The sequence below is a fragment of the Triplophysa rosa genome, linkage group LG10 (genome assembly GCF_024868665.1).
Source record: "Triplophysa rosa linkage group LG10, Trosa_1v2, whole genome shotgun sequence".
In the NCBI taxonomy this organism is placed as follows: domain Eukaryota; kingdom Metazoa; phylum Chordata; class Actinopteri; order Cypriniformes; family Nemacheilidae; genus Triplophysa; species Triplophysa rosa.
In genome coordinates, this window is record NC_079899.1 from 23,418,928 (window position 1) to 23,446,018 (window position 27,091).

At 41.3% G+C, this 27,091-nt stretch overlaps 3 protein-coding genes across 6 annotated transcripts in view; 2 read left to right on the forward strand and 1 right to left on the reverse strand.

Annotated features, from left to right (window-relative positions):
* Positions 1-11: 11 nt before the first annotated feature.
* Positions 12-1,539, reverse strand: timm9 (translocase of inner mitochondrial membrane 9 homolog). Its single transcript, XM_057344389.1, has 4 exons — positions 1,466-1,539; positions 1,049-1,107; positions 862-957; positions 12-677 (listed from the first exon to the last, which is right to left on the reverse strand). The coding sequence occupies exons 2-4, from the start codon at positions 1,085-1,087 to the stop codon at positions 543-545; spliced, it is 270 nt and encodes an 89-aa protein (XP_057200372.1). The 5' UTR covers positions 1,088-1,107; positions 1,466-1,539; the 3' UTR covers positions 12-542.
* A 319-nt stretch (positions 1,540-1,858) lies between these two features.
* The window catches only part of kiaa0586 (KIAA0586 ortholog), a 103,269-nt gene continuing 78,036 nt past the window's right edge, over positions 1,859-27,091 (forward strand). For 3 of the 4 annotated variants that reach the window (XM_057344381.1, XM_057344383.1, XM_057344384.1), the window contains exons 1-10: positions 1,907-1,946; positions 2,568-2,840; positions 2,929-2,990; positions 3,086-3,149; positions 3,269-3,338; positions 3,434-3,608; positions 3,846-4,046; positions 4,348-4,498; positions 5,214-5,363; positions 10,425-10,551. In XM_057344381.1, the coding sequence (XP_057200364.1) occupies positions 2,585-2,840; positions 2,929-2,990; positions 3,086-3,149; positions 3,269-3,338; positions 3,434-3,608; positions 3,846-4,046; positions 4,348-4,498; positions 5,214-5,363; positions 10,425-10,551 (1,256 nt within the window). In that variant the 5' untranslated portion in view covers positions 1,907-1,946; positions 2,568-2,584. Of the gene's footprint in view, positions 1,947-2,567; positions 2,841-2,928; positions 2,991-3,085; positions 3,150-3,268; positions 3,339-3,433; positions 3,609-3,845; positions 4,047-4,347; positions 4,499-5,213; positions 5,364-10,424; positions 10,552-27,091 lie in introns of all 4 variants that reach the window. The other variant, XM_057344382.1, reaches the window with a different exon arrangement.
* irf2bpl (interferon regulatory factor 2 binding protein-like) lies at positions 13,320-16,165 on the forward strand. Its single transcript, XM_057344387.1, has 2 exons — positions 13,320-14,158; positions 14,699-16,165. The coding sequence occupies exons 1-2, from the start codon at positions 13,384-13,386 to the stop codon at positions 15,421-15,423; spliced, it is 1,500 nt and encodes a 499-aa protein (XP_057200370.1). The 5' UTR covers positions 13,320-13,383; the 3' UTR covers positions 15,424-16,165.

Sequence of the window (27,091 nt, forward strand, 5' to 3'; positions counted from 1 at the left end):
TACTTTGATTTATCTTTTGTGTGTAATTTTTTTCGGCAGTAATGATTCTCATTGCTGTACAAGTAAGTTTTGAAGTATAATGAAATGCTACATTATATAAAAATGACAAATAAAAGACAACTGATTTTAAAATAAATGCTTAATTGAGGAAACCAATGTCACAATACAAAACATCTAAATGGCTTCAATGTCTGCCAATCTTTGATGACAATTTGCCCAGGAAATATAACAAAAAAATGGAAAACTTAAAAGTTCACCGTTCTTAAACACATTTATTTCTTCAGTTAAATTACATACAGTAATAAACTCAATAAGTGAGAATATTTTGTAGCATGTCAACAAATCAGTATCTGCATCCATCAATATTAGAGTATCTGTCCTTGTTGAAAGGAAACCCCCATTATCTGAAGATGTGATGGAGCTCAGAGGACTTCTCACGCTTTCACCCATGTCTCTGTCCTCTGCGGGGTCCAGTTTGGAGACCCCTTCTCCACACTGAAAGAGTGGCGTACTGGTTTGGAGTCCATTGTAATAGCGGTTGATTACCGCGGCTGTCCTAACAAGCCAGCTTTAGCAGCCAATGCTTCATTTTGCTGGATGTGATATTCCTGGAAACGCATGGAGATCCTCTGTGTCATTTTCAGGTACTTCTGTAAGCAGCTCTCAGAGCACGTGGTCTGGAAAGATACATTTATATTATTAATCAGAAAAAAATGGTTTGCACTGAATAAATTCTTTAAGGATTTTTAGCTGTTGGGTTTTTGGCTCAATTAGTACAAAAACCTCAGTATTACTAGTGCTTTTAAAAAAGTGTGGGGAAATATAAAACAATTACAACAGAAATAGAAGTGCACATCATACCTCTTCTGGTTTGACTTCTCTTGTAGTGAAATCTTTTACACAATCCATAAAGCAGTTTTCTGTCAGTTTGTTGTAGGTGCCCAAAAATTCTTTAAACTGAAAGATGAACAATACAACAGATATTGAACATGATTTTATAACAATCACTAGAGTAATTTTATGATTATGTCAGTAAGACTCCTATTACCTGTTTAATCTGATCTGATTCAGTGACCTGAGCTGCCATAGTTAAATTATTATGGGATGCTGTGGGCGAAATGAAATATAAAATAAATACATTCATCAACAAAAACATTCATCAACAACATTCAAACAAAAACATTCATCTGTTAATACAACTGTTTCAGCACAGCATTTAAGATCCTTGATAAAATAAATAAATACACACACAAACACACATATATATATATATATATAAACAAAGGTATCATAATACTTCTATAAATTAGATGAGTAGCTAGATTAGCCTTTAGCATTCCCTTAGATTTATCATACTAAAACGCGGAAAATGTCGGAAATATTGAAAATATTTATAATACATAAAATGTATGCGATAAACATGGCAACATTACAAAAAACGACAACATTACAATAAAAACGTTACCTTTGCTGTCAGAACTAAGGATGTGAAGGGCACGTGAACCAAGGAGAACTTGAACCACATCCGGTGATTCCTATTGGCACTTTCGCTAAAAATAAAAGCCCTTGTTGAAAAAAAGAAAATTTGTAAGCAAAAATGTTTTTGGGAATATAGATGCATAAAACAGCATAAACAGTAAATGTTTCATAAAATAATTTTTAATTGTTTTTCTAGTTTGTGACCTTATACATACATTTTTGATATCTAACGTGTTCTAAGCCCTGTAACATTATTGAATATTATAAATCAACGTTAACAAATATTTTCCCTCGTTTCGCAAACATATTTTGCTACAGATCAAAAACACTTCATGGCTCAAATCGCTTTGAATCACCGTGAGAGAAGGAGACTTTTACTTTGAAATGATTGTTATGTAGTCGCTGTATTGTTTCCTGATTCACAGATTTGTTAACTTTCTGTTGTCAACAACAACCGTCGTTGTACAGTAAGTGTATTTACGGTTATACTAAACTATGCACACTTTGATATTTCTTAAAAAAATACTTCACATGAGTAGTTTAGTACACTGGAGAAACAGTGCTCCGAGCTGTTGCTTTTAAATATTACACGCGGCGGGAAATTTGAAAAGGATAACGTTACCTATTGACAAACATGTTAAAGGGATTGACGTGTGTCAGTTCTAGCTATCTGAAGAAAACATTATAATAATCCCTGTAACTAGCTTACTTGTTCAGTAAAATGTCTATTAATGCTTAACAATAGTCAACGCATGTGACACTTGACTGCTAGATCACTTTCTTCATCACATTAATCCTTATTGATTTACAGTTTGTAATGAAGCCGCTGTTGGAGTAAAAAAAACCCCATCACATAAATTCTCATTTATTTAGTGGTTACAATGGGAATTTGATTTATAATACTTTCTCTGGATCACTATTGGGAATATGTTGGATTCTGTGAAATGTTCTCTGGTGGATGGTAGTCAATACATAATAAGGCCAAAAATACATTACATAAAATAATATTGTAATAGTTTAATGGTAGACAGCTGATGTTTATTAATGTCATTTGTAAAGGAACCCAATAAAATGTGTATTTCTTTCAGCAGGGCTATGAGTGGCAATGGACCCTTGTGTGTCTGTTATCAATAATACACATTTAAATGACTCCACTTCAAGCTCTGATGCTGCAGATGTATTGATCGGTTCAACCAGAGTTTCAGTGGATCCCAGCAGAGTGGAGAAACAACACAAGAGTCATAACAAAGTGAATATTTATATCAGGAGAATATCAGACTCTGCACATGTTTCGTTTGATGATGACAGGTGTATAGAGGAAGACAGACCGTCTCTGAATAAGCCTCCAGGTTCAAAAACAGGTAACACCCTTAGACTTATGTTAATAAAATGATGAGACAAATGAATTCAAACGAACAAAAGAAACAAGCCATATTTGTGTGTGTTTAGAAAGACCCAAGGTACAACAAGCTTGTGGGCCATCAAAACAAGTTCCTGAACCTTTAAACAAGGTGAGTTTTTGCTTATGTTTGGTATGGTCCTTGTTTTGCCAAGTATATCGTTTTTTTTCACGTGTACTAACCAAAGCATATGTTTACTCCTGTAGGACCCCAGAAAAGAGAAAAACCAAGCTCAAACAATCATGCAGACAGGAAATTCAAAATTAAAAGGTGTGTGTATTTTTTTCCTTATATTTCACCGTGGTTTTGCATTCCAAATAACACTCAAAATGATCAAGTTTGTGTGTACGTAAGTGATAGTGGTATGAGTTGACTGAATATTTTTGCAGGTGAAGATGTGCACATTTCTAGATACTCGGCTGATGGTAGAGGGGCGGTTTCTGCAGCACTCAAGAAGAGGTGACGCTTGCTTACGTTCTCATTAATACCATACAAGAATGTGATCAAACCTGGTTGTGTTTATGACATGAGTCTTTTGTCTCTTTGTCTGTCAGAAGTCAGAGTGTACCTATAAACCGAAGTGTGACGGTACAGCTTTTGGACCAAGAACGATCTCAATCTCCCAAAGTCCTCAATGATCCTCCCTGTCCATCCGTAGATACTGGAGCTTCTGCCACGGTGGCAGCCATTTCAGCTGCTGCGATAGCTGCGACTGCTCCACTTCTGAAGGTAGACATACATAGATTACATTGCACTACACTACATACAGAATACATTATAGAAACATGCGATTGCAAAAAATAGCTGGAAGTTGCATATTAATGGACTTTCTGAAACGTTTAGTGTAATCGTAATAAGACCCAATGATCCAAAAAGCCGAAAGGCAGCTTAAATGAGCTAAATGCCTGTTTAAAAGTCATGCATTTGTTATAACAATTTGTGCATGTTATACTCTGTTACCATAAGGCTCAGAGTGAAATGGAGGCACAGATTGCTCGAGTAAGTGCCGAGCTGAAGAGACTGCAGGGATCAGAGGCCAGTGCTCCGCAGGGGAGAGCGGACACTTCTGCTGGTAAAGTGACCCATCTGGAAGAGCAGCTGAACGTTCTGATCCAGCAGAGACTGCAACACCTAGAGACGATCCAGTGTCAGCAGATCCAACTACAGGTATCAATGCCGAATCCTCTGTCCAGATCTGGAAATGCAGAATCTGGCTGTCCTATAGGGACCACATTATAAAGATTCACATTATATGAATCAGTTTTGTACTGTTTTTCCCCTGCAGTGTACTTGTAATGTTATTCAATATTTTTTGCACCAAAAACAACTTCCGTCCTCTATGTGAGTGTTAATAAAATCAGGCTGTGTTTGCTACTGTACCTTTAAGAACTGTAAATGTCCGAAATGTCATTTCAGAGTTCATGAATTGATTGGATATGAATTAATATGGTTATGTTTTTGACTGTAGAATCGTATCTTGGACTCGGCTCTGGACGCTGTTACAGCTCGTGCAAACGCAGACTCGCACACACATCACACTGTTTCTGAAATCAGCCAGACAGAGTCGCTGCCAGCTCACACTTTCACTGATAAAACCTTTGCTGGAAGCCTAGAAGCAGGTGAGGCTGATATCTGTAGATATTCTTCAAAACATCTTAGCAGTTTTGTTGATTTCAATTTCATAAACTCCGAATGTATAATCAGTTTCAGAGTGATCAATGACTGTGACAAACAAAATATTCAACTATTCAAAAATGAGAATTTTATACAAATATTTAAACTACATTATCAAAAATAATCATTATGTAGGTTTTCCATGTACTGTTGGAATCTAACTGTGTATAATATTCTAATATTAGCCATTTTCTTAAAGTGATAGTTCACCCAAAGATAAAAATTCTGTCATCATTTACTCATCCTCTTGTCATTTCAAACCTGTATGACTCTCTTTCTTCCGCAGAACACAAAAGAAGGTATTTTGAAGAATATTGTTAACTGGCACACATTCACTTGCATTGGTTTTGTGATCATACAATAGAAGTGAATGGGTCCCAGGCACTGTTCGGAGACCAACTTTCTTCAAAATATCTTCTTTTGTGTTCTGCGGAAGAAAAAAATCATACAAGTTTGAAATGACAAGAGGGTGAGTAAATGATGACAGAATCTTCATTTTTTTGCTTGAACTATGCCTTTAAATCTTTAAAGATACACAGAGATGTACTGAATGCATTAGAAATATTCTGAATATATGTGGGGTTTGGCATTTTAAAGCTATTGCAAATATAAACAGAAGCACTGGCTCAAGTGTTTCTTTATTTTTTCATTTCTCATTAGCTTCAAAATTTGAGAACATAGAGAAGCTGACAGGTGGACATAAAAGCCCCGTGGAGACCCCAGCACCTCGTAAAGTCGTTCCGAAACCCACCTACTGGACATCTTCATCCAAAGCCATCAAACCCCAGAGAACGTCTATTAAAACCCAAGGTGAGTTTATTGCCAAAAGCAATTTTGTCAAGATTTGAAAAATGTATATCCAGTGTAATTAAACGTATTGTCTGGTATGATAGCAGTGTCGATGGCATTTGTCATTTAAGCCACTGGATGGCAGTAGCGTCACATACCGCAACCATTGAGGAACCCTACTGTATAGCCACTGTCGTATAATAGTTTCAGTGTAGATTTGAGTCTAAGCAGAGGTAATATTAATCCATAAAAGCCATAAAACTGTCTATTCTAATCTCTCCCAAGACTGTCTGGATGGTCGAATCTAAAAGCTTTATTGGCTAATGGTATTCTGGAATTAGTTGCACACTTTTGGATTATATTTTTCCGAGCATTGAAAAATGAAGATTGTAATGCAATTCACGTACAGCATTTGGTCATTATTATTGTTGCCATTAATCTTTTTATTAAGGTATTTATTTACTGTCAGATCATAGAATACGTTCCATCTATATACTGTAAGAAGTCATTGTTTGTTTGTATGTTCTGGCAAGAGGCCACAATGTTTTAATCGATCACTGCTGTGTGTATTTTGCAGCATATTGTTTTTGGTTGCATCTCAAATATTTTATCACTGATTTTAAATGCCTTTCTCATCTGCTTCCATGGCCACAGGCTTTGGAATCCATTGTGTTCTGCCTTTGCCAAGACACAGCCTGGCTTTAGTTTCCTGTTTAAGAGGCAGCAGCGTTCAGCTCAGGGTGAAACAAGTTCTTTTCGTACCAGTAATTATCCAGGAACATGTCTTTTCCTTGTAGACGGTAGACACCATCATTCAACCACTCTGTCACTCCTCCGGCTCGAATTGAAGACTCGCTTTTGCACCAAAAACCAATTAAGGCAAAACAGTTATGTTGAAGGGGCGTCTCTGCCGAACAGCTGTGTAAATACGAACGGTTTAAGCTGTTCGCCTCCGTCACACTGTTTTGCTCTGTGTCAGCTTTTGTCGGAGGACTGAGGCTTGTTATTGGAAAAGCTTCAGGCATGTTTGCACAGGCTGACCTGAGAAAACAGCTGCCTCAGTGTCTTAGCAGTCAGCGTCATTAAACGGCCCACTGTATACCCGAGTTACACAACGTCGTGTAACAGTTTGCATACACTAGACTGGCCAGTAGGTTTCCATTTCTTCGCTCCGTTTCCAACAGGGAGGTAATTTAGGTGCGAGTTTTGCGCTCCGAGATGGGGTCAGTACGTCTGAAGCTAATCCACCTGCTGAAGTATGTCCCACATGAACACAGGATTGCTTTCCCAGATGCAAGAACTCTGTTCTCAGGCTTTGATGGATGTGCGGCAGAAGGAAGTGTTCATTACGGCTTGTGCTTGTTTTAAGCGAGTGTGAAAATTCTCATTTAGAGCATAATTGCTTGCCCGACCCAGATACATATACAAAACCCTCGTCCTTTATGTTTGATATAAAATTCAGGAAAGATTCCACACTCAGAATTGAAAAGAGTTTGTGTTTGTCAGGCAGTGGGAAATGTAAGCAGTGCTTTAAGATGTCTGTTTTAACTGACTCCATTTTGTCATTTGTGAGCATCCATCTGGTCGTCATGGCAACCCTGCTATTTCAGTGGCAGCTTCGCTCTGTTCGTTTCTCTGGCCATCAGGCTGCTCTCTCCATTAAACGAGCTATTTTTAGCCAAACTACCTTTTGTTTCTCGAAAACATCATCAAGTGGCGTTAAATAGATGCGGGGAAGCAATATCTGGCGTGTCATGTGGAGGATACTTTTAATATCCACCCATTTGTGAGTAATTCAGCGGGAAATTAGTAAAAGAACTGGTTTAATTGTCAGGAGGGTAGACTGGTTTTTAGCATCAAGACTTCAGGTTAAAATGTATTTGAATGTACAAGTAAAATTGTATATTTGATGTGCTGAAACTAGTCTGTGTTTTCCACCATTTTTCAACCTTTAGCATTTTAGCAGTTCTTTAAAAAGGTCAAGTGGTGTGAAAAAATGATTTTGTACGGTACATTAGTTCCTTGTAAATCTCTCTGTTAACATGTCGTCATTAAAACCCACCTAAAAGTTTAGTAAATGTTATTTAATTAAAGTATATTTTAGAACAACTCTAGCATGTCGTATTGAAAGACACTGCTGTCACTGTCTGAAATGTCAAGCATCCTTTTGCAAAGCACAGAAAGCAAATTAGATTGAAATGTAATAGTGTTTTCTGCTCTATAGACGACTCAGATTTTATTATCTCTGGTGTATATATAGAAAGAATTAGCGGAGAAGCTTGTAGGTTGTACATTAAAGGTTATGAATATTGCAATTCCCGTGGTCTAACCTCCTCAAATATTTATGGGCCAGAGTTTTAGCTTGTTCCATCCAGACAGACAATAGTGCATATGCAATTCGTGTGTTTGTTTCATAAAAAGATGCTGCAGACTAAACATAATGATTAAATCAAGAGCAAAGTCGTAGATTAACATAATCAAGAATACAGACATTAAAACATTGTGACCCACATCATGATCCCAACACGTTCACCGTACGTGTTGCTGTGATTTGAAAGCGTCTTGTCACTTCTCCCACATCAACTGAAAGATGCCAAGAGAGTCTGTGTGCACCCTGCCGGGATGCCCTTTCCGATACAAATGGCAAATTTTATTAATAGCCACTACCCTTACCTGCGTAGACCCCCATCACTGTTGATGTGCACTGGGGGGGAGTCACATGCCGTGCGTCACTTCTCAATAAAGCACACAAATAGGCCTGTGCGCAGTGGGCAAATGCATTATGTTAGGCATCCCCGGTTCTTTTGTTTTGCTCTTTAATGCTTTTAATGCATTAGTGATCTTGCACACCCCTGCTCTCTTAAGACCATTTTCCTGTTCGTAAAGAGTTTAATGTGTGATGGCATACACTAATGCTGTGCCAGTCTGTCTGGACGCTGCGCTCCCGGAGGGCTGCAGTCTGGCAGCATTATTACGAGAAATCACCTCTTGGTGAATTGCCAGATTCCTGGTAAATGCTGAGTATTGTTTACAGCTCTGCGTTTGGAATAATTAGAAACAAAGCTCTGGGTCCACACATTGCAGCTGTGGACATGTGTTGCTTTGACGTCACGCCGCTGTAAAAGGGGATCAGAATCTGAGCACTCGAGGGCTGTTGTTTACATCCGTCACAGTTAAAAAAAACCTGAATGTGTTTGAAAATATGGTGCAGAGAAACGATGACTCTTAGTTATATTTATGAAACATATTGATTTCTTTTTCTATGTTCGATTATGTATGACATCAGTAGAAAAACCCCCTTTGAATGCTGTGAAAAGGTTTATTACAGATCTGTTTGTTGTATTTCATTTCTTTATATGATTCTATGTATTTTTTATGTACTGTACGTTTATGCAATTTTTAAGCACATCTGTATGACTTTTTATGAGTCCACTTTAGTCAGGGCTTTGAGGAATAGATGCAGAGTTCATTTAATAGGTTGTATAACTACCACTATTGAAAATTCCAGAAAACATGAATTGTTGAAATGAGACATGGGGCTGGTTGCATAAACTGCTTAGACTAGTCTTACAAGTTAGTCACCTAATTTTTTCTTCAAGACTGGTCTTAACTTCTTCAAGTCAGGTACATAAAAAGGTGAAATATGAAAAGTAAGACTTATTAGTCCTAACTAAATGCTAGTCTTTGAGAATAGCTGTTAAGACACAGTCTATAGTGGCTATGTTTATGCAACTGGCCCATGATCTAAAGATCTGGGACATGACTAGCACAGTACAATCTATTGAATGCACTGCATGTATTAACTAGAGTTGCACCGATATATCGGCCAATAATATTGGTCGGCCGATAAAAGCTCATTTTCACATAGCCATTACTTTAAAAACCGCAGATGATCAAGGCCGATTGAAGATCACCAGTTTGATGTTCAATATTGTATTAGTCATTATATAAATGAATACCATTCAGAAAGTTAAGAAATATTACTGTAACCATCAGAAACGGTATCGGCAGATATCACTCTGAATAATTGGATATCGGTATCGATAAATTTAGTATCATGCATCTCTAGTATTAACCTTGTTCTCAATCATGTCAAATTCAATATGTATTTTCCTAAATATGAGTGTTTCCCTAAACTTCATTGTTTTATTAAAAAAACTACATGGGAAAAAAAAAACAAATCTAACAAAATAAATGGTGCTGATCAGTTAACCAATCTGATAGAAATCAGTGACTAAAATATATATATTTTTCTGTACATTCATGTAATTTTAAAGCTGTAATATGTCATTTCATTGAATGTGTTTTTATGCAGGTTTGCTTTTCAACAAAAACATTAGACAAATCTAAAACTCTCCCAAATCTGACTTTTGATTTCCAAAGCATATCTTCTAGACGTTGATTGTTTTTCCACATCTTCTCGTTCTCGCACAGGAAACGCGTCCATTAAAAGAAAGCTTTGTTAGCTGTGAAGTCATGAGGTTTTAGCTGCTCATTTAACTGTAGTCAAGAAGCTGGAGGGCCTCTCAGTCAAAGCCTGCTGTTCATCAGACGCCGGGGTCCGCTGGGGACCGCCGGAGGTGCACATTGCAACATTGCTGTTGTTGTAGTTGGAGACCCACTTTACAGTGCCTTTTTGACCTTAAGGAAATGATTATGGTCGGGAGCTCTTTCGACTGCCAGGGGACACTGTTGTTTTTGGAGGATTGAGAAATCCTTGTCCTGCGTGTTTATATAGCTTTTGTTTCCTTTCGTCTGCATTCCACGGGACCTCGGGGAGAACATTCCACTCGCCCGCCTCTCATAGGGTTCAGGAAATCTGCGAGATACGAGGTTTCCCTTTCCCCCGTTTACAGATTCTGACTTTTTCCATTTACAGTCAAGGGCTGTGTAACCGTAAGAATAACGAAAGAAAAACTTTGTGTTCACGAACGCCTGACGAGCATCGCATGTTTATGGTTCAGGTTATTGGCACGCTGGGTTTCTGCAGAACTGATGACTGCAGCTGAAACACGCGGGGCCTTGTTAGAGTCTCAGGCCCGGAGCGGTGTGCGATCATGGCGGTATCTTCTCTCTTTGCAGGAAATGGCAGACTCCAGGACCAGAACCGTAACAACCAGAGGTCTCCTGAGAGATGTGATGTGCAGTCTGTCGGGGTAAAGAGGTTTGCCATGGCAACAGCTGACAATGGCCAACCAGAGCAGTCCAGGTAATAATAGATCTTGTTTTCAGAGCGTGAAAGCACACAACCCTTGGCCTTTCATGTTTCATTGTACACAGAGTGTAACCATAGCACTGGACCTTCACAACTATTTCCATTCCCAAGCCAAAGAATGCTTTTGTTTTATATATGGCACACCGCTAGGCCAGCTTGTCTTTTTCTATTAAATATGCCTTAGAAATGTTCCGTAAGCAAGTGTCATTTAAAGACGATAAGTGGACACGGTTTGCTCGAGCGTGTCTCTGTCTAGAGGCTTGGCGCTGCTTGTCCAAATGGCTGGATGAGAAGCAGGGCTTAACACTGTAACCTTGTCTTTGTTTCTGGCCTGTTATAAAGTCGGGGAGGTTTTTGTTTTGGATCCGGTTCCAGGATCTTTCTGCACTACGTCTGCAGGTTCATGTGGGTGTTTTCATTTATTATATTTGTTGTAGTTTATATAACGGTAAACATTGTGCAGCTGATGCTGACAAAAATACAGCGGTGTACCATGGTATTACCATAGGATATCAATACGGTACCCGGGTACTGCCACGGGACTATTTTTGTATAAACTCTGGTTTTGTCAAACTTTGTTTACTTGCAGGTATTGGGTGATGTTGTAAAAAAGTTTTTTTTCTGTATGATTAAAACAAGTGTGGTTTATGTTTTAAGGAAAGAAAGCCTCATGTATGAAAGGTGTATGAAAACAGCAATTCCAAATGGGAATGTTATTCAGTAATGCCACATTTGGTTGTTGTGGTCGGGAAAATATGTTGTTTTCACATTCGTCTTTCTTTTCGAGTCGCTACTCCTATGAGAAAGACCAACAAGCCAGGGAGAGCAAAGTCATACATCTGCAAGTTACTGAGAGTTCTTCACTAGATGTGCACGATCGAGCGGCACTGGGAAGTCTCTGAGCAGCCTCTGGTTCCCATGGCAACTGCGGGGTGGTCTCTATCGGCTCCATCTGAGAATAGGTAAAGTAAATCTGCATGCATTTGGCTGCCCGCCAGCGTCTCAAAAGAAAGAGCACTTTGAATTGCTGCCAGCTTTGGAGGAGGAGAGGGGCTGTCAGGCCTGCTTAATGTTGGCAGTTTGTACTTGGCAAGACTTGCCTTTTCCCAGAATCCCTCACTCTGGCAGCCCGCCAGCCACTTAGCGGAAGCTGAGCATTAACCCCTGCGATAAGCTGAACATGGAAAATTTTCCGTGCGCAGTGAGTGCGTCTGCATGTGTGTGTGTGTGTGTGTGTGAGTAGGTGGGTGGGTGATATTTTGCACAGGGCCGGTGCGTGCGTGTGAGAGAGAGAGCGAGCCAAGCCTCTGGGTGATCTGTATTCACGGGAAGGCTACACGGACAGCGAAACATCTCTCAATAGAGTAAAATATCCATTACAGTTGCACTGTCGGTTTTAGACTCGCTGTATATTACAAAAGGATATTTTAATTGTATTTCTTTTTTTTGCCATTAAAATGTGATAAACATAAACATTTCAGAGAAGTTCCACTCCATAATATAAATATTGACAAACTTCACAGTCTGTCTGATGTGAGGATTGTTCATTTGTGGAGTCTGATTTCAATATAAAGTCAAGTGATTTGCTCTGTCTGTGCAAAGATCATTGCACAAACACTCCTTTCTTTGTGTTGTTCATTTGAAGCAAAAGTCACAGCCCCAGTCACAAGTGCAGAGCACGGATAGTTTACAAATCGTCTCCAGCTGCTTTCGAGACGGGCTGATATATGCATTTCTATACCTGTTTGTATATCAGTAGTTGTTATTCCATTTCTTTTGGCCTTCATGTGAGGCTCCTTAATTCTTGGTATACTGCATATGTAATATTCGGGTAGGGTGAAAAAAAACACATCCTTGAAATTGGCTTCAGCCTTACTTGGTGGTTTTAGTTTTTGGCTCGGATAGAGCGCAGCTTCGTTCTGTGCCAGCAGAATGCAGGGATCGCAATAAATGGCATTTCTTCTTTCCCTCAGACCTCTCTTGCTTTTTTCTTGCTGTTTTTCCAGCCTCACATTTAGTTGTATAACAGGGTCAGTTTTTTCATGTCTACAGGGTGTTGTTAAGCAGAGAATAGGCTCTGAGAAAGGGGCGGGGCTGACAACTCCTCATTTAAAGTAAACATTCTGGAGATGCAAAAATACAGAAACTGCTCAAAATGCTAGTGAATATTGTTTAAATATAGGTGTATGATACTCAGACTTCTCACAGATTATCTCTAAGGAAAATGAGCATTTTTTTAAGTAAAAGTGTAGTAATCGTTGTTTTTGGTCGGTTGGTATTGCCATAGTTTGTGTAACAGATTTTATTGTTTTACCATAAGTATTGTTTAAGAAAATCGATTCGCCATGGCGCATATACTTTATCCAATATGTACAAAGACCATGGTCAGTAAAATATAGCAAGAATGCGCTTGTTTTTTATTACAAATGGCACGTGCGCGTTTTGCTGATGTAAGCATTTTTGCAAGACGTGATCTCGCATTTACAGTAATGCACAAAATTTCACGCCGAAAAGGACACTTGGAACGAATTAAAACGGATACTCTGGCTGAAAAACGGAATAACAACGATTTTCCTCCATCTGGTTCTCGCATTCTGAGGGCAAACTGGCCAGCGTGGTGATGCGCGTTCCTCGGTCCATTCAGAAGATTTGTTAGGGAGTGGTTAGCGCATGCGCACTCGCATGGCAACAAGTGGCTTGTCACATTGTAACAGAACTGCGGAACGTGGTGCTGACGTCACCGGCCCAGCCAGGTGGCATTCCGAGAAGAAGAGGCGCGTTCACCTCTCAGTAAACGAATAGCGGACTCGAGAGGAGCAGTTCAACATGTCTTCGGCGCAAGTCTCCTCGTCGAGGAGACAGTCGTGTTATTTGTGTGATTTGCCGCGCATGCCGTGGGCTATGATCTGGGATTTTACCGAGCCCGTGTGCAGAGGATGCGTGAACTACGAAGGGGCCGACAGGATCGAGTTCGTCATCGAAACGGCGCGCCAGCTCAAACGGGCGCACGGCTTTCAGGACGGCAGACCGCCGGGACCCGGGAAACAGCTGTCGGGGAAAGACATTCAGTCCATGAACCATGCGCCGGGTGACCCGGGCTCGCGCCCGCCGCAGCCGCTCGACCGCTACCCGCTGTCCTCCGAGCGCCCGCCCAGGCTCGGACCCGAGTATCAGTCCGCGCGGCAGGCGAACGGCATCCCGGTGCCGAACGGATTCTCGAAACCGGACGACCCGCCGGAGCTGAACCGCCAGAGCCCGAACCCGCGCAGGACTAGCGCCGTTCCGCCCAATCTCATGCCTTTGATGAACGGCGGCATGATGAACGGCAGACCGCAGATCTCGGGGCACGCGCCCGCGGAGCTCGGCGGGAGTAAGCGGCCGGCCTCCGTCTCCAGCACGGAGCACGACAAGGACAGACACAGACCGGACAGCCTGACGCCGGAGATCGGAGACGGACACAAGGGCCGGGACGACTGGCTGAACAAGAACAAGACGGTTCGGGACATGATGACGCTGTACCCGCACGACGGCGGCCGGTTCAAGAAAGAGCACATGCAGCAGAGGGTCATGTACGAGACCAGCGCCCCTCCATCTAAATCCGGTGGGTTTGTATTCACTTATTCTGGGTTTCTGCGTGCATTGCAGTATTTTAGTGGTAACCATAGACTAAGCATCATATTTGTAATATTCAAGCAACACTTTTACTATGTCATAGCCACAGTTAATTTTCTCAACTGTGCATTTTTTTGATCAGATTATGTGTATGTATGGATATATTGGAGTGTCTAGAATACATCGTGTATTTCTGCTTTGCAGTGTCGCGGAAATCAACATTTTTCCTTATAAGATGTGCAGCGAAATGCGTTTTCTTTCGATTCTTATTGTGTTGTGTTCAGTGTCGGGTGGGAGGACTTGTATTGTTGCCTCATAAATGGCCTGGTTTGAATGAGAGCACTGTGGCATGAGTCAGCTGCAGGGAAATTTCCGCTGATCAAAGCTGATGGTGTATTTGCATGCGGTGCGTTTGCAGACAGCCTCATTGTTACGTCTGGCACTACGATGCATGTCTGCGTATCAGCAGGTTTACTGTGACGGATTCGTTTGCATGTGGTATTAACTGGCTCTCTGTGCGCTCTTGCAGATAGAGGCAAACATCCCAAGAATCTCAAGAGGAAAGCCTCGCCCGAGCCGGACGGGGAGGGCACCGCCGTCAAGATTAACGGGGACGGACAGCAGTGGCTTCCGGCGCCCGGAGATGGCTTAAAAATGCCACCTGTTCCTCCGCCCAGCTTCGCTGCCCCCCCTTCCACGATTTCCCCGCACCCTCGCACCACCCCGCCGGAGGCCGCGAGCGGTGCCGCCGCTCAGAACGGACAATCTCCCATGGCCGCTCTCATTATGGCAGCGGATAACGCCGGCGGCAACAGCTCGCCCAAGGACGCCAACCAGGTGCACTCGACGACGCGCAGGAACAGCAGCAGCCCGCTGTCCCCCAACCAGCGGCGACTGGCGCAGAGGGAAGGCTCGGGTGCCGGGACGCCCCACGTGCCCGGCATGGATGCGGTACATCCTCAGAGCATTCCGGACTCGTCGGTGCCCAGCAGCATTCCGCTGTGCTGCACGCTGTGCCACGAGAGACTGGAGGACACGCACTTCGTCCAGTGCCCCTCGGTGCCCTCGCACAAGTTTTGCTTCCCGTGCTCCCGGGAGAGCATCAAAGCGCAGGGGGCCACGGGAGAGGTGTACTGCCCCAGCGGAGAGAAATGTCCCCTGGTAGGGTCAAACGTGCCTTGGGCTTTCATGCAAGGCGAGATAGCGACCATTTTAGCTGGGGATGTCAAAGTAAAGAAGGAAAGAGACCCTTAAGTATAACTATACCATATATGCTTCCCGCACCAGAAACAGTCAAGTGAAGCGAGTATATTTACGGCTGTGTTTTAAAACCCCGCGAGCTGCCTACTAAACCGCGTATTCGGGCATCACAGGTGCGCGCGGCGTTTTTTGGGCATCATTCAAACTTAAAACGCGCCTGACGTGAACAAAGATGCGGTGTGTGTGTGCAGCTCGCTGGGTTTTAAAGCACAACTCTATTTGTTGTGAATATTGAAGTTACAGAAATAGTCCAGTGTACAGAGACATTTGCGTTTCGCCACGAAGGGGGAGGAGGCGGTGTGCGTGGAAACATTTTTACGGCACTTTTACGGTTTACGTTATAACGTTTCTATTCGATTTCATACTCGTTTCCACATCTACATGTACAATCCCAAGCAAAAAAAATATTATTAACGAATACACTTTTGTGGTAGGTGTAACAAACGAAGCGAGTCTAAGAGAGGGCGTTTGTTGTTTTTTGATCTTGTCATTTTTTTGTATGATCTTTAAAACAGCGATTTTTAATTTGTATCCCGTGGTCTGAGAATACAGATATATTTTATTACGTGATTTCATTCTCTCTTTTTGCTTTGAAGTTGCACGGACGCTTTAGTAGAGCTGAAAATACTGTACATGAAAAAAAGAAAAGCTCTGTTTGTTTATACATATTTCTGTAGTAACAGAAGACTTGTAATGTGCCTTGGAGCGGAGTAAATTGTAATAAATTCATTGATATTAACTCTTTGTGGCGTGTTAATTTGTTGAGGTAGAAGGAAATATTACTCCTATATTTATTGTAAAGTTGACTTATTATTTGTTTATTAAATCCGAATAATGTTTGCATTACTGTTGGTTCATTAAGCTTTTTAATGTTATGAAACAAACTAGATTTGCTGAATATATTACCTCATGACCTCATTAGAGATCTTTCTAAAGAGATCATTTAATATCTTCCTGGCATAGATGTTATGGTGTCATCTTTATGTGTGTGAAACAGACATATTTAATCTTTTATTTATTTTGGAGTAGTTCATTGACTCATAGTGATTCATTTTGCATTTCAATGAACTTTTCTATATGAGGAAAAGTAAAGCGCTTAACCAAGCACATTGCTGTGTAACAGTGGATCAAGCATCAATAAGCATATCTCTTTCATTGCTTTAACACTGTCTTGAGAATTCATGTCATTGTTTTGCTTCACACCGATTTAGTCCTGCTACACTGACCTGAAGAGTAAAGTTTGAAGCATCTTTCAGCACACGGACGGTACACATGGCTGTCACATGGGGTGGCTGTGGTGCTTATTTAATATGTGCCGCCCTTGTTTCACCCTTAGCAACAAGTTCTGTTAATGGCACATGATAAAAACTGTTTCGCTGCATATGCAGGAGGTTTTAAAATAGCATGCTATACCAGCGTGCTTAATCTGCCATGCCTCAGTTTAGCAACCGTTACCCTATCTGAGATTGGGAGTATTTTTTGGGGAGGTAAAGAAGGGCGAAAATGCTTGCACATGCCTGAGATGTCTCGGGGGATGTATTCCTCATTTAGAATTCAGCTGGTGGTCATGTGACTTGTCAGTCGTAGTTTTGCATTGGCTGCGGGAGAGAGGAAAAACAGTTGGTGCGTGGCTGTTGCCATGACTCATACTAATGCTGGCTCTTTCCCTTCAGAAGCTCCGGCAAATAGGGTGGCACAATTCATTCATGGCAGCCGGCCATGCAAGAGCATCCAGACCAGAAAACAGGGGGGACATTAAGGTCAGGGAACAATGCGTATGCCAAACTATCCCACTGAAGTGGGCTTTGTGCTCGAATTCTGTGGAGGCCTGTGGTGCACATTCTGGAGCGCAGTAATTTGACAGTGTTGTACTAAGCAAGGGATTTTGTTTTTGTTATGGGGGCACGTACAACATGCATTTCTCTACTTATTAGCATGTTACATTTATTTTACAGAAATACATTTTTGTGTAATACATTTGCAATTGGCATCTATGTTGATTTATTACGTAATTGAATTGCAGTGTTTGATATATAATGGCAATGATGGAAATCCACAACTACACTGCGTTTAACTTCAATCATGAGTATTTGATCACAATATGACATTGTAAGTGCAATAAATAATATTTATTGTAATAAGTAATATACGTTCTTGCATAGTCGTTGTTTTCTGTCAAATATGGTACATTTTCTTAAATGATCTACAAATGAAATATAATTCCTTAAATGGTGCATCCGTATTAAGATAATCTTGCCAAAATAATTGTGATTCAAAAAGACAATGGCTCCTTTGAGATCACACAGAATTAGTCAAGCAATTATATTGTATAGATATCATCCATTCACAAGTCATATTCTATAATTTAAGCCAAATTTAAGGAGACATGTTTTGTGCTGCAATGCAGTGATATTGTTGTCGCTGTCTGCTGGAGGAATCAAAGGTGCGGTGTCTGTTTAATGGAGAGGCTTCCTATTGTCATGCAAAAACAGATTGAGGTGCCCTTGGCTGTCTTGGTAATCACCTGGGTTTCAAGTATCAGTGCACATACAAAAAAAATAAACAGATACCCCAACCCCACCCGTCAGGGAGGGAGGGGGTCCCACTTCCTGTTTACTATACACACATCTGTGCCGTCTGAGTGTGTGTGTCAAATTCTGCACCTTTTCATGGAATGCTCGATCTTTGGGACACGGTCAAGTACAATCCAAAGACGGGACCGTTAGTAAGACTGGACTCTATAAAAAGTTTGATAGCTTGTGTTTTAAGGATTTGTGTACCACAGGATCGCATCTTGATTTTTTTAAAGTGGCTTTTTGGATTTCTAGGCCAAATTGGTTGAGTGTTTTCTGTAGCTGCTTTATATCGGCGGAATACTTTCTTGTACTAGGTTGCAATGTTATTTCCGTGCAAAGTTATTTATGTTAACCGTTGCATTTATTTGCATTGCAACAAACATCTCCGAAACAATACGAATTTCTTGCATTCTAAGCAATCAGCTCTGACGTCAATTGTCAGTTCTGAAATTTATTTTGGACGCATTGTAAAATCACTGCAGTCTGTTCACCCCTCGCTAGCCAGCGGCTTCTTCCCCTCCTCCAATTCCCTTCAATCCTCATAACACACACACACACACGCGCACACACACACACACACACTCAGGGAGAAGTTTCCAGCGGATAAAAATACAGCCACTCCAAAGGTTGCACCGCAGTGCCATCGTGCACAGTTGCCCGTGGCAACAGCCTTGTTCAAAACATCATTTATTCAGGAATGTGCAGACACAAAGAGTTGAGACGGAGGTTCAGCCTTAACCCTGCGTGTGCCGGGGCTCGGCTGTCTGAACCACAACCTCTCTAGAAAGGTTCTTGCGTTGTGCTTTAATCTCTTCGTGTGTTTTTGTTAAATAGTCATGTTTATAGAGGTGTCTTAAGTGCATGTAACTTCTCTCACAAATATTTATGATGTTGTTTTGTGTTTGTTTTCCTTTTGAAATAACAACAAGGAAAACCAACATTATCTCAGACAGGTTTTTACAAACGTCAACCTCTGCCACTGGACCTCCAAGCAGGTAGTGAAACCCACAACAACACATTGGATGCTCAAGCAATGTTTATAGTGATTTCTGCACATCAAACTGGGATAGGAGTAGGTTTATTTAAAAGTTATTGGATAAAAGCTGTTCAGCCGCATATTGTCTTCCCACCTTTTCCCTCTGCGTCAGCGCATCTCTCGCTGCGATATGACATTTAACTCTCCTCAACTGTGCTCGTTATTTGGCGCCAACAGAGGGGGTTTATGTGCAAGAGGGTTATTCCTATTTTGTTTTCATTCACCGTGCCTCCGAGCACAGCCATTTATAGACGGTGATGTCAGCACTATCTTCCATAGCCCAGGGCCTCTTGGCACATAATGTATGCAATCTCAGACATTCCATTCCTGCCTCGCAAATAAGCTGCGGGCTACAGCGGGCGTGTGCTTCCCCCACTCGTTCTGCAGATATTAAAGGCGCAGAGGGGGAATTGATTTTCTGCCGCTTTTCACTCCCACACTGTCGTTTATTTTATTTTTCGGGCTTTTCCTCTTTTGTAGTTCAGAGGAAATGCTGCGCCATCCCTTCGGCATGTTGCGAATATAATTTGTCAGTATCATTTGGGATTAGAGTGTTATACTTATTATGGTTTAATGTGTTATCACTTTCTGCATTTGAGTTGGTTTTCGGGTCTGTTTGCATTCACACGTTGGCTGTGTGATTTCTGTTAGTTAGTTAGTCCCCTTATTTAATGGAAACGAAGCATCGATATGATCAAAATCTCTCATGTGTCCACAGAATGTAACAAAGTCGTACGGGTTTAGACAGACACCAAGGTGAGTAAATGTTAACAGATGTTTTATTGTTAGGTAAACTAACTCTTTAATAAACATTCTTAATCATCTTGTTTTGATCATCGCTATATTTATATTTTACAGCTTCTTATATAAGAACGTAAGCCCTGTGTAATGGATGTCGGGTCTAGCCTTGACTAATGGCATGTGGATTGTAAAAAGGGGCCATTCTGGCCGAGTTTCAGATGTTTTTCATTAGCTTGTAAAGGACTTCAATTTTCGGATGGAATTCCAATTTGCATTTCAAGGCCGGTGCCTCCTTGAGGGCCTGTTACAGCTTCCTGTAGTTACCCGCCAGGGCAGTTTGGGGTGTGGGGGGAGCTAGTTTGAGGCCAGAGGGTGGGGGTGCTTCTGAGCACATGAAAATGGGCTATAGGGCACCATGGAGATTCAGTCTGTCATGAAAAGCTCGCAGTCTGGATTGTTCAAGGGCGGTTTCGCTTGATTGATCTACATTTTTGTACCGAGGTCTCAATAAACGATCTGTCCTTTTGACCGTCATGCATTGAGCACCTTTGGATTCCAAATCATCCCCCCAACTTGTGTATGGATCGACTTGAATGAATAAAACAAACACTGAGCACCTTTGTAGTTGCATAATTCATGTACATTAGTCATATTTAATGTTTATATTCAGTAAAAACTGTTCAGTCTCTTACTAATAAACATCCAGTTCTCTGTTTTTATTTTCCTGACGTCTGGTTGGAAGGAAAGGGTTAACTGTAACCGTGCAGCTCTTGGCCGGCCTTCTGGAGAAATGTAGCCCCCTTTCATTCTCCGGGTTGTTTACGCGACTGGCAGCCATTTTAGACCGGAGCTCTGCTAACACAGAGAGGATTCAGGTTTCTTAAGCTCACGGTGCAGCGGGTTCACTCGGCGGCTTGTTCTCTCATCCATCTTCCATCGGGCCCAACCCCCCCCCCCACTTAACACACACACATTCCTCCATTCTCTCATTCCAGAATCTGGTCACCATCCACATTTCACTGTACCCTGAGAACTGAGTGTTTTTACTTAAGTGCTCTGTTGTTTATTAAATAAGATTCGGCCACATTTGACGGTGGGGTTAATTCTGTTAAGGGTAACTGGTGGTTTTGGCAGAGTTATTATTAAAACAGACGTATATTGAAGAAGAAAGAAGGTTCTACACGTTTTGAATGACATAAAGGTGAATAAATGATGACTGAAATTTTTATTTTTAGGTTGGCTTTAATAATACGTTGTTCTTAAAAAGCGTGTCTCACGGTTGTCTGTTTTATTCCGCCGAGTCAATCAACCTTGCCTTGTCCTAAATTTCCATTAAAAGGTCCATTAGTGGACGAGGATACTGTGTCCGCATTAGTGCCTGTGTCTATCTGTTGCTTTGATCCCGTACCAACAAATACAGATGATCTCACTGTACCAAAACCATCAGTATTAATAGCAGCGAAACTCCCATGTAATGAAAACCTTCCCAACGACCTTGCGGTGAAACCAAAGGTCGCCATCTATCTCCAGCCCAACAGCGAGAAAGGACAGTGGGTGTGGTTTGCCCAGTGAAGTGTCTAATTGGTGGTCTGTTTTAAAGGTGATGTCATTTATTTGTCTATGGATCTTTAACCTAGCACCGTTCCATTTTTATCAGTTAAGTCTTTGAAGTATTATTTCAGGCCCTTTGATTGGATCTAATCGAGCGTTCCCAAATGTAAAACCCCCCGGCACAGCCGGATGGGTATCGTCTGCGTTCATTAGAAAATGAGGGTTATTGATCAACCGCATCCTCCTGTGCCGTTTGCTTCAATCACGTCAACAAATAACATCCTCGATTTATAAGATGGATTTAGCCTTTTCTCCAGTCGTTGAGCTGCATGCTACTGTATGTGCGCTGTTCATTTGTTTGGAATGATTTTGCGAGCGTGTTGATATTTGCTGTGCGGTAACTACGATTGGTCATTTACAAGCATTGAATCAGGCTGACTTTGACCTTTTCGGTTTGGTTAGGTGATCAAACATTGTTCTGACAAGTGTGATCAATTCAGTGAGGACGTAAAAGAAAATGAATTTGTTTTCAAAATAAGTTCATGCATCTTCGCTCTTTTGGTTAGTATATTTGAGAAATTTTAAAGTAATAGTTCACTCCAAAGTAAAAATTCTGTCATCGTTTACTAGCAACCGAACACGACGGTACCCATTGACTTGCATTGGTTTTGTGTACCGCCGTTGTTCGGTTACCCACATTCTTCAAAATAGCTTCTAGTGTGTTCTGAAGAAGAAAGAAAGTCATACAGGTTTGAAATGACAAGGGGGAGGAAATGATGACAAAATGTTGATTTTTGGTCGAACTGTCCCTTTAAGCATCTGGGTTGAGGGCCATAATCAAAAATGTAACTTTTTGCAAAGAAATAACTGTGTGGTATTTCACCCCAAAACAAAGGAAAATGATATTTATCATGTATAAAATGATTCTCAGTGGGGTGGGGGAGAAATATGACCCAGTCATTTCTTTACCATTCACATGAGATTTACTCAAAAATCAATATGTATCTGTTTATTACCATTTTGTCATGCAAGACTCCATTTTGACCTTCCAAAATAATGGCAGTAATGGCAGACGAGCAGCTGTGATTAATATTTAATATTCCACTTCCTTGAGCAACGCAACGCGCCTTACATGTCGGCACTCCCCCGTTCATTTCCCCGCGTTTCATTCCACTCCATCGTCACACGTTTTGTTGACTGAACATTTCGCAGCAAATCCAGCTGACGCTAGATGACCTCATCTCTCGGCTGCTGATTGGTCAATAGACCGTTGACACTGCCGCAGCCTTTCGACACCAATACCCCATGCAAACAGAGCTGTTTGGGATGGGTACGACCGTAATGGCCTTCCTCCCGTCACCTGGGCCGGGTGCGATCACCCCCCGCCCCACCTGTAGGCCATCTGTTGCGTGAACGAGAGCCGTGATGGTGCTTCATTAAAAAGTGTTAGAAGAACGTCAACAGCTGTACCAGACTTCCCTTCACACTTCCAGACTCGACTTGAAATAAGAGGGGAAAAGCATGTGTAAATTGTTTTCGCAGACTGTTTATTTCTGTCTTGCCCGTCACGCCGTTCGCACCCAGAAATGGTGTAATTTAGGAATGCTATTGAAATTCAACCGAAGAATGTCATTGACAAACTCTCCTTTGTGATGTTTTTTCTCAGTTTCAGCTGGCGGTGTGCTCCAGTCATGGCTGAATTTTAAACACTGCAGCCATTGATTGAATTTCCATTAGACTGAATGAACATTGAAACAGAGGACCTCATGGACAACAGGCATGTAGGGATAGTTCCTGGTTGTTTTGAATATATTTTAACCCACCCCCCACATCATTTATTCACCCTCATGTCATTCCAAATTCCAAAAAAGAAGATACGTTGGAAATTAAACGACACTGGCCCCCATTGACTTCCATTGGATGGACACAAAACCACTGAGACATTTCTCAAAATATCTTCTTTTGTGTTGCACACTCCCTGGTTCCTAAGTATTTCCGGTGTCCCATCTATGAGATATTTTGTCATCCACCAAGAGAAAATGTCTGATTGTATGGGAAAGTCGCACACCATATCTGTATAACAAATGAGTTTAATACAAAGGTTTTTGTTCCCTATTTTCCCCGTACAATCGTAAGATCAAACGGAACAGTGACACTCGCCTTAGCGAACAGCACTAATGACTGCGGCCTTGCACCTGGATGATATATCCGTAGCCATTAGTGTCGTTCTATTAACAAACACTCCCCGACATCCACTTTGACATTTTCCATAAATGTCGCGTCCGTTCGGCGTGGCATTAGATTGTGTGGCTCTCCATGTCTTCGGGATGATTAGGGAATAGAGGACCGGTCTTTAAATAGAATGTCAATGAAGGAGCGCACAGCCTGATTGGCAGAGGCGATGTATAATTCAGTTTTCAACCCCCAGGAATCAGAGCAAGTCTGTGTTCTGATTACTAATCAGCAAATGTGGAAGTCACTCCACCTCCCGTACGGCGAGGAGATCAGCTGCTGCGTCTGTCATGAACTGTTGCCGAGAAAAAGTGGGAGGGCTCGGAGGAGATGCTTGTTGCCATGGAGAGGAAGACGTGAGATGATGCTGGTTGGTTGTAAATTGAAGGTCTCGGAGTCTTTTGATATCTCTCTTTTTCTCTCTCCCTGAGTTTTTCTCTTCAATCCACCCTGAATGACAGAGAGAGATGAGTCGCATGCCCAGCGGTTCATGGGAAAATGCATGCGAGACGGGATTACTTGAAGAGTAGAACTAGGCCAGAAATTTTGCGGTGACTTTTTTTTTTAGCGGGGAAGGTTTTGGCGGCGGTCTAGGATACCATCCTTCAGTAATTTAGTCTTTTGAAAACCATGTTTTATGGGTTTCTAAAGGGAAGGTTTTAGAAATACTATTATATAACACCTGTCATACTTTCCTCATATTGATATTGAAAGCGCCACTCCACGTCTGTTATAAAGTTCACCTTGATTTTGTAAAGTAAAAGTTTTATGTTTTTATTTTCCAGCCGTGCAGGGGAGATTTTATAGTCTCATCTCTAGCTTTATCTTTTTTCTCTTGTTGTCTCACTGTTTCTTGAATATCTCTCTCCCTCTCATTGTTCATTTGTTTTTGTCCAGACGCCAAACCCTTTCTGACCCACTCTCATTTCTGGTAATCACAACCAGAACCTCTCCAGAAGTCTGACATCCCACAATCCCGGGAAGGAGCCACTATCCCGGGGTGGTCGGATCGTAATTATTCACATTCCACGGCGCGCTGTGTTTTGAGTTTGAATCTCACTAAAATGTGGGCCAAAGAGTACACAATGTCCACTAGATTTTTTTCAACATTTTGTTCCCTCTGCATTTTTGCAGAAAACCATGGACAGCCAATTTAAAGCTCATTATTGAATCTCAGCCAACGGATGGACCCAAATTGTATTCCCATGTTGTCTGGATGATGATCAGATATATGTGTTATCCACCGAGGGAATTCAGAGAGGATGAGTCATAACTATTTCAGTTTGAGGCCTTCATTCACACCTACGAACGCCTGCGTCGCCTTTAAAGGTTGTGAATTGGCCATTCACACTCTTTTGCTTTATGCGCCATACTCAGAAGGACTCCTGCTGGTTAATGTGTGCTATTGCATGTAACTTCGTGGGTTCAACAATATCGTGGAGTCTCATACACTTGTTTTATTTAAGCTTTGAATAGCAGTTGAATGCACTTATTTTCTTATGTCTAAATCCCTACAGAGACAAGTTCACCAAGTCCACATGAAATCCATATTTACTTATAACTTGTTCTTGGACATATTGTATGTCACATTTTATTTAATGATTTTCCACCTGTTCAGGGTGTTTCTGTGCCTGTGGTCTGAAATATGTTGGGATGGGCTCTAGCTACTGTATAAAGATAAGCCATATAGGGAGTAAGTGGATGTAAAAAATTGCAATGTCTCCGAAACAGATTTTCTTTTTGGCTTTTATTTTTTTTTATCCAAACGCCTTGCTTCATTCTAGGGCTTGGATCAATACCAATATTCTGGTTTTGATACGACCGTCTGCAGTTATCTTGGTATAGATACTAAATTGATACCTTGGGCAACAAATAAACAAGCAAGTGATGAAATATACCCAGGGCTGTTCTATAATTCTTATTGACAATGCTTTTTTTAAATGATTGTGATTTGTTTCTTTTCCTCATGAAGAAAACAAAGTTAGTTCAACCGTGAATTGGCGTTGTTGCTCGGTTTAATTACCAAAATTGTTTTTCATCAGATTTCAGAGATTAAATTGGTTGTGAATGCCATTTTATGTTGATTTAAAGGGACCGCTCCCCCAACAATGAAAATTCTTTCATCATTTATTCATTCTCGTGTCTTTCCAAATCTGTATGACTTTCTTTCTTTTGAAGAAAAAAGGAGATTTTAAAGAACGTTGATAACCAAAGAACATGAACCTCCATTGACTTCAGTTGAGACATTTCTCGAAATATCTTCTTTTGTGTGCCACATAAAAAAAGAGTCACATACAGGTTTTGAAGCACATGAGGGTGAATAAATGAATATAATTCAATTTAAGGGTGAACTGTCCCTTTAAAAGCCAACTCTTCTAGCCTTCGACCAAAGGTCCGGGCCAGAGGTAATGCATTGCAGCCTGTTTGCCGATGGCAGCCGCACAGATGTTGAGTCGTACAGGAGAGCAGAGCCCTGTTCCTTTAAGGTGATTTATGAAATCCCGGCTCCTCTCTCAGCCTCCACGGACGGCATCGGTCTCTCTGGTCCCTGGTGTATTTCCTTCACGTTGTCAGATTTATACCAGGGTGTAGTGCATATTTATGAAGTGCACTCTCCATTTACACTGGTGGGTTGTTTTTCTTACATTTACTGTCCGTGGCGCTGGATATTAATCATATGTCACTCACTGCCTCTGCTGCAGATGGCTGCGGATGTCCACCAGCCGCATAATTGAGCAAAGCGTGCCAAAGTTCGGTAGGAAGTAGGTCTGATAAGTTCTATGTGTCTTTTGTCTTTGTTCATCTGTGAGTATATCTGAGGTTTTCATTTTATGTTTCACCCTTTATGAAGTTCTAATCTTTTAGGGTTACCCTGTTGTGTCCTGAGACCGTATCACGTTGTAATTTCCATATTAAATAATATGTAAGATTAGATTGGTACATTATAAATCAGTACAATGAAGATTTTTCCATCATTTTCTCACCCTTCTGTAGAACACAAAAGAAGATATTTCGAAGAAATTTGGCAACCAAACAACATTGGCCCCCATTGACTTCCATTGTATGGACACAAAAACATTCCATAAAAGAAAGTCATGAACATGTTTTGAATAACGTAACGGTAAATTAATGATGAACACTTTTTTTTGAGTGAGCTGTCTCTTTAACCGTGGTATGTCTGATGTTACCTGCTTGGTGGTCTCGCATCAGTATCACATCATTATTTTGTGTCTGTTAGTTGTGTAATAAGGCTGTAAATAATTCAGGATGATGAAATATGTTTATAGCACAGCTGTCATTCTGAAACCAATGAAGTTAAACAACTAGTTACATGCCTTGACGTACCTTGTCAGTCAGTAAAGGCAGAATATAGAGTCAGAATGAAAAAATAGAAAGCAAAAGCGAGTGTCATTTTCTCATGTCACGCCTACGTCTTCTGCAGAAGACAGAAGAATCCTGCGCGTGATGTAATATCATTTTTTCATGAGAAATGTCTGACTGCCGTGGGTGCCGCGAGTCGTTTCCG